Raw genomic sequence first — 12,134 nt, forward strand, 5'->3', positions numbered from 1 at the left:
AACATTTTAAAATTAATACACTGCATTTTTATAGTTGTGAGCCATAGAAAAATTTAAACAAAAAATAAAAAAATTCTACTTTAGCTTCATAGTTGTCCAATTAAAATGAACGGAGATTAACAAGGGGTGAGCCAAATTTTAATTTTTATTGGGGTCGTGTCTCTTTTTTAAAACATTTCTCATTTCAAGACAAGAGCTCGGCATACAAGGGGTAGCTGTAGTAGTATAGGAGTATTTTCATCATTAAAAAATAGTAATAAATAAATAAATAAGGTAATTTAAAGACTACAAAAACAGAAGGTTGGAAAGGACGGACGGTTAATACGATTATGTCATAACACGGGGTTATTTAGACAAAAAACCCCGTGAATTTTACGAATCTTACGTGCTCCCCGTTTTTGGAGGGATCTCGGGTATGATATATGCTTCCGTGCTAAAGCGAGGGAATCCATCCACATTACAAGTACCACCCTATGTAGATTGATACAGAACAACCAGGTTGTGGCCCAATGTGGACGAAGCATAACCCAAAATCCCAATAACAAGACGACTAAACGCTGATCTGTCCACTTGTGATCCTGTGGTCACCAGGACGACACACAGACATCGGAGCTCGCAGACACCTGGCTCCTTTTTAGCTTCATAAAACTTCAGCTGTGACTGAGATTGGTTTGTCACCCTCTATCCGGATCCAATGGATCGAACGGTGAGTACAGGACCACAGGTTGCTTAGCTTTCTATGATTTTTCCAGCCACTCGTGGGATCATTTGGTGGGCCACTGCTCCAATCGTGGCCAGACCCTCCATATAGAACAAGCTTCTTCTACAATTTTGTGTATGGGCTCCCAAGTTGATCGTCTACATGAAATCCACTCCGTCCATCATGTGAAACCCCTCATATTCTCTGTTAAGACCAAAAATCAGGCCAATTTAAAAATCAGGTGGGCCACACTATGTAAAATCATGCCTAAATTATATAACATCATGTATCATGGCCCACCTTAGTTTTAGAATGGATTTAACTCTCGGGTTTCATCTTGTGAATAGATTGGATAGCATATAAAAACACGGTGGGTCCCAGATACAATCTGAAAAGTTTCAATGGTGGACTCCCATGCCAACCGTTTCCTGTGGGGTGACGCATCTGTGCTTTTGGATCGGCCGTAGTTTGGCATAACCAGTGAACTTGAAGGATTGAACTTCATGGACGGAGTGGATGTAGACCATACATCACGGTGGGGCCCACGCACAATATTGTAGAATAAGCTTATGGTCCACAAAAAATCAGGTTTATTCTAGTCATTTCGAAATGTCGGAGCTGATTTTGTTCAGACAAAGACATGGTCCTGATTTCACGTTAAAATGCGGCATCTCTTCGGGAATCAGGACCTCAAAAGAACGTGGCGACCTCTAACAGCATCCTGGCCGTTTAAATACACAGAAATGATCCCTTAAAATCATTTCTTTTTTACTTTTTTAACGTCTCTTTTTCGAGCATGGAGCTCTGCTTGCCAACCGTCCGATATCCGTCCCGGAGCCCGTTTCGTAATCGGACGGCCAGTATCATCCGATGCGCGATTGCGGAACCATCGGGGGTACCAGCACCGATGGGCGAGAAGACTCAATACAAGGACGGATTGTTTGCGAAGGCGTTCATGACTCTATTCGCCCGAAAGATGGAGAAATTCGGTTCCGGTACTCACTCTCCTCTTTTCTATTCCGACATTACCCCGCATGGTTGTGTTAATTTCTGACCATTTCGAAGGGCGGAGCAGGTAATAAAGGTGGGAACGGGAGAGGATTGTATGACTACGAGAGCTTTGTGGACGTGTCTAAGAGAGTAATGCAAGGAAGGTCTCGAAAGGAGCAGCAGCGAGTGGTGAGGGAAGTTCTCTTGTCAATGCTCCCGCCGGGCGCACCCGCTCAGGTGCGCTTTTTCTTTATCTCGCGCTATTTTTTGTGTGGTTCTGGTTGGATCAAATCTGTGGGACCCATTGGTGGATGATATGGTATGGTAGACTCTGGTGTACAATAGGCATGCAGCCTTCCCATTGTACACGTGGCTTATTATTACAACCGTCGATAAAAAATTATCACACACCCAACATGTTTGTCTGTGTAGCCGACTTGGATGCATCTTCGGAAGATCCCAACCGTCCAACTTCCGGGAACTACCCTAGATGGACAGGATACAAAGATCTAGCCAGTGATTTATGGTTCTGCCCATTCGATTGGTGGCATTCAAATGAATGACTAAAACAAAGATAGCAAACTGTTTAAATTCAACAGGAAAATTTCATCGACTGTGAATGGACCGTGTCCATCAAGTACCGGATTGGTACGGAGTAAACTCTGTGTGGCCCACTATGGATGTCTGTGTCTTATCCACGCCGTCCATCCATTTTTGGCAAGAGTCCAAAATTGAAGCATATCCAAAGCTCGAGTGGACCACACCACAGGAAATGGTGGGATGATGACGTTCGTGGTTGAAACCTTCCCAGGCCTGCAGTGATGCTTATTTGTCATCCAACCTGTTTTGTAAAGACACACAGATGTGAATGAGCAAAACACAAATATCAGGAAGTTTTCAACTATAGGTATTTAAGTCACACTATTTCTTATGGTGTGGCCCACAAGAGCTTTGAATATACTTATATTTTAGTCTCATGCCTTAAATTGAGGTGCTAAAAGGGATGGACGGTGTGGATAAGACGCAAGGTGAGTGCCACAGAGTTTATGCAGCACTCGATGGCTTCCTTGAGTACCAAGTTCCAAATTTTTTGAAGATTAGACATTCCGATCAATTGATCTAGACCATCCATTAGTCTCATCCTTCACTTACTGGACCCCCGTGGAAAGATTTCCAAAATCTCACTTCCACTTTTATGCCATATACTTCGTCAGCCATTGATGAGATGGTTAAGATTGTCTTATCAAAGCGATTTCAAGCTGTTGATTGGACTTATTTTTTGAAGAAATCTTGCCCATCCATTTAAAGGCCATTGATCAGACGGTTAGACTTATGGCCCATGAACTGTGGTTGGACCTAATAGACAGAACGGATTTATTTATCAGATGTCCACGTGTCCCACGAAAATGGGAGAACATGACCGTTTTTCTAACTGTAATATGAAAATAGAAAATTCACCATAAAAACCTCTGTTTGGTGATTGGTCGCAGTTTCGGAAATTGTTTCCTCCGACAAGGTGGGCGGCAGAGTTCAATGCTGCGTTAACGGTCCCATTCTTCGATTGGTTGGTGGGGCCTTCTGAGGTAAATCTTTAGCCATTTTTACTGTTTGTTAGTGATGTATTAAGCCATTGTTTGGTAGAAAGACTTCGTCGAACCTGACACGGCTGGCCAAACTCATCTGATTCTAGCAACTCGGGCAAGCTGTCTGAGTTAGACTGAGTCGAACCAGCCAAACTCAGCCAGCCAAAAAATTGTACAATGCATGCAAGGTTTTTAATAATGGCAGCAATCTGGACCATCTGTATGCTGCATCTTGCCGTGCATAGACCATGCCTCAATAGAGACGAATTAATGTTTGATTTGCTTATAACTAGACAGTTGAGAAGAGACAATGATGACAGTACATATTCAATTGAGAAAGGTCCTAACTTAGGTGAACTTTTTTTAGGGTATGGTCCATCCAAGATGTGAATGTAGGACCAATGGTCTAGGTCGCCAAGCCATAGACCCTATCCATTAGAATTTGAAATGGCAGCAGCTCAAACCCAAGTCGCCCAACTCATCTATGTGACTCAACTTGTGATTGAATAAGTGGATCTGATGTTGGAAACTACACACCTTTTTCTTTTGTGTAAATGGATGAAATTAAGAATAAAAAATATTTGGTGGATGAAAATCACTTCTAACACAAACAAGTAACTTATCAAATTTGTAAGATGTAAGACACATGAGATATTTTATATGAAAAATATTTGAAAGTGAAGAGAAAAACCACGAGACATAATCTAGTGCAAATTAATCTACTATAATAAAAATAATGGAAAGGCAATTATTAAAAGACGTCTCTTGAACACTCAAAGTACATCACTTGAAGGTAGAAGACTAAAAAAAAAAAAATCCTCACCAACTAAAAAATTGTAGAAAATTCTTAACCCAACTTCTAGAGAAGACAATCCAAGAAAATGAAGTTGTGGATGGACTCTCACGGATTCCAATGTGAAGATTTTGGGATAGAAGGCTCTTAATCTTCTTCTTCTACTAAAACTCCTTTGTTTTTTCATTTTTTTTTTCTCCACTTTTTCTCCCAGGAAAACAAAAACTAATGTTGTTACAAAACACTCTTTATAGGCTAAAGCCTTTTTTCTCATTTTCCTTAGATAAATGACCAAAATACCCCCACAAATGTGGAAACAAAAGAACGATTAGGCCCACACATGTGGATCTCACCTCCACACGAGGGACCCCATCACCGTGCTTTAAAACCATTCTAGAAGTACTAAAAATAGACTATTGAGTACCTAAAAGGGAAGGGGTGTATCCATTAGAAAAATGGTGCATGGGTGGATATCATTTTTCTTTTCTTTCTCATTTCTGAATTTATCCTATGATTATGAGCAAACTATCCATTATTTTTAAGAGGTCTGATAAGCTCACACGTGTAGAACCATGTCTACAAGCAAGCGAGAGGTCCAAACTTTCCATCAGACGGGACACTGATTAGATCTTCCACCTCAAAAATAAAGCCGAAATGGATGATCAAATCAAATTCTTTCTAGCCGTCCATTCGTTCTGTCCATTTGGGCCCACTTCAGGAGCAAAACAACCTGATTTTTAGATCAGAAGATCTAAAGTGTGTGGCCCATCTGATAGAAAGCTCACGCGAGCTTGCTAGTGGCCCATCTACTTCTGATGCTGACTGAGGAGCATTTTTCTTAGGTAATTGAAGTAGAGGTAAATGGAGTGAAACAAAGAAGTGGGGTTCACATAAAAAAGTGCAGGTAAGAAACTCTCTTCCTTGGTAAATGTTTGCAAGGGGCTAGTCCTGTTCTATACAACTCAGAAATTGTGTTTGGATGCACCACTTATTGCAATTAATATTTTGCAAGAATTAATTAAATACACCAACATTTTATGCCTTCTTGGGTGTAATTAATCTCTACTTGTAATTCAATTTCATTTTTAAAAGCTTTGCCAGAACACCATTGTCCAGTAAAACTTATGTACACACCACACATGTGCCATCACACACAATAGATCTAATTCATCCATCAAGTTCATCATGCGGACCCAAATATTGGAAACATGTGGATAGTTTAGAAAACTTCATCCATGTTTTCCCGAGCCATTTATTTGTTTTGCAAACTATCGCCCACCTAACCAGTGGATCAACCTGATTAATTATTGGCATAGGGCATCAATATAGTGATGCCATTCTGATGGATGTATGTTCTCATGGATGTATTGGATCTTGGACCTATCATGCCATCCTAGCACATCTATGGACCTGTGGTATGTACATGAGCTTTACGGAACACACGCATGAGGACTTAGCAAAGCTCCATTTTTTACTTTCTTGCATGTTGAGAAAATTTATCAAATTCATATAATTTATGATAGTTCTTCTAATTAGATTTCAAATTTACATGCTTCGACGCACCGTTGGTAACAACCACTAGAAGGTTTTATGCATTGAAATTAATATCCTAATTCCTAACAAACACTTTCAACTTACATTTCTTAATCCTACAAAGGTACTTGGAGAACAGCGGATGTGTTGGAATGTGTGTGAATATGTGCAAGCTTCCAACTCAAGATTTCTTCACTAATGAATTCGGGCTTCCCTTAACCATGACGCCGAGTATGTAACTTCATATCCTTCCACCCATTTATGCAGATGAAACCTTGTTTTTTATTCACAACTCGTGCATTAAACCAAGAGTTAATATGGATTTATTCCATGTTTAATTGAGCAATTTCGTTCAAGTAAAATGAAGCATTCAATGTGAAATCTTGAAGAAATTGAAGCCCCAAGAGAGGTTGGTAGCTGGGAGTAGGATTTCCTGAGAAAGCTATTTTTCTTTGGGCATGTTTCGTAAATACATGCAAACGGTGGTAAATAAGTAATTATGAGAAATACTTGTTATTAGGTTTAAAGTGAAAATTTTACTTGAAAGTGGGGCAAAACTCAACCTCATTATAGGTGGGCGCTACCTTTAATATATATATATATATATATATATATATATATATCATTTTAAGGCTTGAGCTGAAAGATGAGGTAGATTCAAAGTCCAAGTGGACCACACTATAGAAAACAGTGGAGATTGAATGCCTACCACTGAAAACTTCTTGGGGCTGCAGAAGTTTCGGATCAACCTCATTTTTTGGCTCATGATCTAAAATAATCTTACAAAATGAATGGGTGTCCTAGATAAAATACTTATATCATGGTGGGGCCACAGAGTTTATGTTAGTCTCTTTTCAAAATCCATTCATGTCAACGTCTTTACTGCTGAATACCAAAGTAAGTTAGCATTGCTTAGTAATTACCACTGTTTACATACAATTACAGCTAACCAAATAGCAAAGTTTTTTTTCATTGATTTCCTGGGTTCATAGAATCCCAATTTATTGAGAATATTGTATTTGCTCTCTCTTTTTATTTCCTTAATTGATTGCAATTAGAGGTGTTTTGATCACCTCCTTTGCAAGGATGACTCTTAAGAATGTCATTTGCTAACAGGCCTTCATGGCCATATTTCCTACTCAATGCAAGTTTTGCACCGTTAAAATGCATTTTCAGAAGACCATCAAAGAAAAATGGCACAAAATACACCAAAACCCATCCTTCATTGCTAAACATACCATTCAAATTTCATATTATTACTTAGTTTAGGTGCGATTGGCTCAGGGAGTGGGAATAACAATTCACAAATTTTGGGATTTCTACCCTTTGTAGAATTCCCAAAAAAATAATGAAATTGTAGTCATGTGAACATGATAAAGCTCTCTTTCGCATGCAACATACAAGCCTCCTTTTGCTTTTATTGGAAATTCTACTAAGAATAGGAAATGGCCATGAGCCAAATAGAACCTTTGCTAGCTCTAGTATTACTTGAACTATATTTGCATTATCCTCTTTTATCTTTGCATGTGTAGATTTTGAAGATATGAGTTGTGAGATGGTGTACGGTCAAGTGCCACCTCCGTTTGAAGAGGATCCAGTAGCAAAACAACCCTGTTATGCAAACATGTGTAAGTCAAGAGTCTAGGCATTATGGGAAAACACTATGGTCTGAGTTTTATCGCTCTAACGTAAGCAGCAATATCTTCAAACGGTCGATATTTTACTATAGGGTGGTTGTCTGCAGGTTCGATTGCAAATCCCAGCTCCACCATTTGTCCCAAGTTACAAGGTTGAGAAAGTACATTTGCTATATTGTTACTCAAGAACTGGTTTGAAGAACAAAAGCATTTCAAGATGGCAACTGAGGTTGGTTCGTGACGGAGGCGGTTTTCTCAGTTTTAAAATATGATGTTGAACGGATTGGATGTCATACACACATCATGTGACCCTACAACAACTAGAAACCATGGATCATTTTCCCATGGGCACGACGTCAAAGTGGAATTACATTCATGTAAACTATCTTAATAGTTAGAAGGGGATACAGTAGAAAAATATAATTGCAAGGGTTTCATGCAGAAATTCCATATTTTAAACGTCAAAGTCTGCCCTAGATTTAGGAATGAAATCTTCAAAAAAAAAAATACTAATAATAATAATAATCTAATTATAGGAACAAACTCTCAAGGTTTTTTGGCCCTCACTGTCCATTGTTCTCATACATGAGGCCCACCTTATGGTTTATAAAGGCTGATTTTTATGGCAAAATGATATGGGTTTCAGTCGATAGGCTCAGGTTGAAATGTTCATGCTCTAGGTCAAGCTCCTAGCCCATGCATAAGTTAGATGTCCCACGTATGTGTGCTCTTCAATGTTGAAACATGCCTTTTCTACCATTGAGCTAGGGACTTGAACCCAGTATCCACTAGCTGGCACCTATTATACGTTTTGAGTGGTTGCGACTCAGGGTGGCAATGGGCTGAGTTCGGGCTAGACTAGGCTAGACTTGGCCTACTTGAGCTAGCATGAACACAACACTTCACTCCAAAGCCTGAGTCTAAGTATGTTGGTCAGGTTCAGACCAAAAAGATGACTACATCCCTATTTCCTACAGCCAAACTCTATTGAATACAACACAAGGATTTGGGACCTTTTTTCCATGCAATTATTTAGGAGAGCTAAGGCCTTTGAGATTTTACAGGACATTAATGAGATTTTCAATATAGATCAGTGATGTTTCTGAAATTTTTAAAATGTGTGCTTGTAAATGAACAATTTGAAACTTAGCCATGTTAATGGATTGCTCGGATTGTATCAGCTCCCACCTCTCTTTACATTTTCATGTATCTTATAGGATGAGCCAATTTAATAAAGGCTATAAGAGGCCCACCATAATGGTGTAAAATCCATTAGTATATCTATTGTGTCGCCATATGTTAAGTACCAATCTAAACAAGAGGCAAACCTAAAACCCGAGGTGGCAACAAAATAGGAGACTGTGGATGGGCCGCCCACCATTGGTGACCTTCTCTTTCTCCTTAGTTCTCTTTGTGCGTAGTCACATGCTTACCTTCGGTTTTTCTCTCTTTTTTCTCTCCTCTTTATTCCGAAAGTACATCTCCTCTCACTTCTCTCCCTCTTCCTCTCTCGGCACATATATTGCACACATGCCAATTCCCATAGGGTTTTTAATGCATTGCTTAATGAAGTAGGCTACATAACAAAGAGAAGCATGTGGACACATGAAAACCATTTTACATGCAAGATGCATGTATCGCTTAACATGTGATTGTTGGGGACACAACAAGCCCTAACACGACTTGTCCAGAGCGGAAGCAACTTCAAACGGAATCATAAAATGTAATAAGAAAAGAAAATTCAAGTAGTCATAGAGAACACATGGATTTTATATGAAAAACCCCTTGCGGGAAAAAATCACGGCACCAAGTAACAAACAATCTACTATAAACATGAAGTTATATGAGATGGATTAACTTACAAATGTAAAAACCTTAGCTTTTTTCCTCTCAAAACCCTTGGCTCTCAAGTTTTCATGTTTTGATCTCTCATATATTAATACAGTTTATATGACCCCCGTATATAATTAGAAACAAAACCACGTACTTACGTAGAAGTTGCGCAAACCGTTGATTGAACCGCCAATCGAATCGACTCCAATCGATGACCTATCAATTGAATCGACATTCATTATCAATCGAATTGAAAGTATCCAAAAGTATCCGGAGAGTATACTTGTATTTTTCAGATTTTATTAATTGAACTGACCAAACTGTCGATGGAATCGAAAATCATGTTTTAGCAACATATTAAAGACACTCAATCCAACGGTGATTTCAATGATATATTTATATGATAAACTACACATGCACATGATGCTGAGTTAAGCTGGGCTGGGCTGAGCCAAGTTAAAATGACCAAAACCCACGACCAGCTCAAAATTCTTTTTATCAGGCTGAATATACCAGGCCAGGCCTAGCAAGTTGCCACCCCCTATTTTCAAGGGCGCTGGTTGAATACTACCCCCATCATGACCCAGCTAGAGAGGACGGTCCAGTCAGGAGCTCAGTGGGGCCCACCGTGATGGATATGTTTTATCCACTCCGTCCATCTATTTTGAGAGATCATTTCTACGCATGAGGCCAAAACAAAGGCAGATCGAAGGCTCAAAGTGAACTACATCATGGGAAGCAATGAGGATTGATCTCTTATCATTGAAAACTTCTGAGGCCTGCAGTAATGTATATTTGCCATCGAAGCTATTCATAAGGTCATAGACATGAATGGAAGGAAAACATAGATGTCAACTTGATCCAAAACTTCTGTGGCGCCAAGAAACTTTCAACGGTAGGATTTCAATCCCCACCGCTTCGTATATATGGTGGATCAACTCGAGCTTTCAATATGCCTCCTTTGTTTGCCCATTCCCCTGAAATAATCTCTCAAGACAGAGACGCATGGATAAAACATATATACATGACGGTGGGCTCCATAGAGCCCCTGACAGGGCCATCCGTCTATAGCTAGGTCCCCATGGAAACGGATTGGCTACTCCCCCTGGCTGATGGTCGGTGTTATGTGGGCCCCACCATGATGTATTTGTTTCATTTACCCCGTCCGTCAATTTTTATAGATCACTTTATGGTATGAAGCCTAAAATGAGGTATATCCCAATCTCAAGTGAACCACATTCCAGGAAACAGCGTTGAATGAACGTCAACCATTAAAAACTTTTTGAGGCCCATAAAAGTTTTGGATCAAGATGATCTTTGCTTTTTTCCTTTCATCTGGGTCTTTGAAACCTAATCAACAGATTGGATGTCAAATAAACAGTACAGTCGGCCTTAGGAGGATTTTACTGGTGGATATCCAATCGCTATTGTTTTCCTGTGGTGTGGTCCACCTAGATTTATATCCCTCTCACTTTTGAAATCAAGGCCTAAAATGATCTGTAAAAATGGATGAACGGAAGGGATGAAACACATACATCATGGTAGGGCCCACAGAGCACCGACTATCAGCCATCGGGTTGGTGGCAGGGGGAATAGCCAATCCGTTTCCAGTCCTGATGCGGTACTACCCAATCCGCGTCGTATTCCCATCATCCAAACGCATGGCCCAACCAGCGGGGGGTCTACTACTTCTCGAGGTGCTCCATTCAAGTCAAGTCTTCTCTGCATGATGGTTGGTTGACCTCAAAGACTTACATTCTTAAAAAGGAAGAGTGATGCTCCAGTGCTCTTAAAGCACTATACGTTATGGTGCTCTGGTTGCATCAACGATATACCTGGACTGTCCAATCCATTGATTTAGACCGTTTGTTTAGTCCCGCACACATTTCATGGGCTTAGCCTGCAGAAATCACACTGACCAGTGATCCAATCCATCCTCGATTTGGCCCTTTTTCCCCTATCTATCCGTTTTCCAGGATAGATGGTTAAAATTACTTAAGAAAAGTAATTCTTTAGAATCATGATAGGCCATAACCAATAGATGAACTGAAATGCTGATTGGACTTAGTTTCCTAAAAATGGTCTTCACCGTCCATATTAAAGGTCATTGATCAAACCATCAACGTATGTTTAGATTTGCATCCTAACTCACGAAATCTGAGCTTTACCAAATGAACGGTCTAGATCATGGATAAGATGTCTAAGTGTCCCAATGCAACTAGGAACGCTATATTGTCTAGGGAAGACTGGAGAATTACTCAGAAAACAAATATAAAAAGAAACAGCTAGACATCACCAACCATATAAGAAATTACAAAGAAAACGACAGAACGGCCACCGACGGAAAACAAAAAATAAATAAAATAAAATAAAACAAAAAACAACCCGTGTGTAGCCTTTGCCTGCAAGCAAATGTGGTTCTCTTACTCATTGCCAACAACGAGGAAAGATAGGTGACCCTCAAAACTACTTCAAGTGATGACTCGCACGCATTTCCAACATTCATGGCCCATATTCCTTTTTAGATATGGACAGGGGCTCTGAGGGGCCACCGTGTTTTATCTACACCATCCATTCATGTTTCTATGTCATTTTAAGATGTAAGCCCAAAAATTAAGCAGTTTCAACGCTGGAGTGGACCATACAGTGGGGATTAAATGCCTATCATTGAAAACTTTCGTACACTACAAGAGTTTTGGATCAAGCTGATATATGTGTTTTCGCTTCATCCAAGTCTATGTGACCATATGAACAGGTTGGATGGAAATTAACCATCACTGGAGGCCCTACCGTGTCCTTATCACCATTGCTTCCTAATGTCCACTTGAGCCTTAGATCTGCTTCATTTTTGTTATAAAACAGATGAGTAATGTCGATAAAACCCACACGTCACGGTGGTCCTCAAAACCCCTGTCCGTTCATAGCTCTTCAGTTGCAAATCTAGCGGGTCCCACCATTAATTGATTCAAGATGGTAATAAGCATCTCATCTGTGTCCGTAAATGGGCCGTTCAAACTTCAAAAGGACGCGGATTTCCTCCCAAAGGATTTCAAAGGAATTTCCTG

General features: G+C 39.9%; 1 protein-coding gene across 2 annotated transcripts; it reads left to right on the forward strand.

Annotated features, from left to right (window-relative positions):
• The first annotated feature begins 1,364 nt into the window (after window positions 1-1,364).
• Window positions 1,365-7,659, forward strand: LOC131248620 (beta-carotene isomerase D27, chloroplastic). Of its 2 annotated transcripts, XM_058248986.1 has the most exons (7): window positions 1,373-1,695; window positions 1,776-1,927; window positions 3,181-3,273; window positions 4,909-4,970; window positions 5,724-5,830; window positions 7,132-7,227; window positions 7,344-7,659. In XM_058248986.1, exons 1-7 carry the CDS (start codon window positions 1,497-1,499, stop codon window positions 7,391-7,393), a joined length of 759 nt encoding a protein of 252 aa, XP_058104969.1. In that variant the 5' UTR covers window positions 1,373-1,496; the 3' UTR covers window positions 7,394-7,659. The 2 variants fall into 2 exon arrangements, with proteins under 2 accessions (XP_058104970.1, XP_058104969.1); XM_058248987.1 differs by lacking the exon at window positions 3,181-3,273 and having other exon boundaries at window positions 1,365-1,695.
• Window positions 7,660-12,134: the final 4,475 nt, after the last annotated feature.

This window comes from Magnolia sinica, chromosome 6, assembly GCF_029962835.1.
Source record: "Magnolia sinica isolate HGM2019 chromosome 6, MsV1, whole genome shotgun sequence".
Classification (NCBI taxonomy): Eukaryota; Viridiplantae; Streptophyta; class Magnoliopsida; order Magnoliales; family Magnoliaceae; genus Magnolia; species Magnolia sinica.

Coding starts and splice junctions, on each gene's coding strand:
- LOC131248620 (XM_058248986.1), top strand. CDS start 1,497: ATGGAGCTCTGCTTGCCAACCGTCCGATATCCGTCCCGGAGCCCGTTT. Junction 5,831..7,131: donor TCCCTTAACCATGACGCCGA/GTATGTAACTTC, acceptor TTGCATGTGTAG/ATTTTGAAGATATGAGTTGT. Junction 7,228..7,343: donor ACCCTGTTATGCAAACATGT/GTAAGTCAAGAG, acceptor GGTTGTCTGCAG/GTTCGATTGCAAATCCCAGC.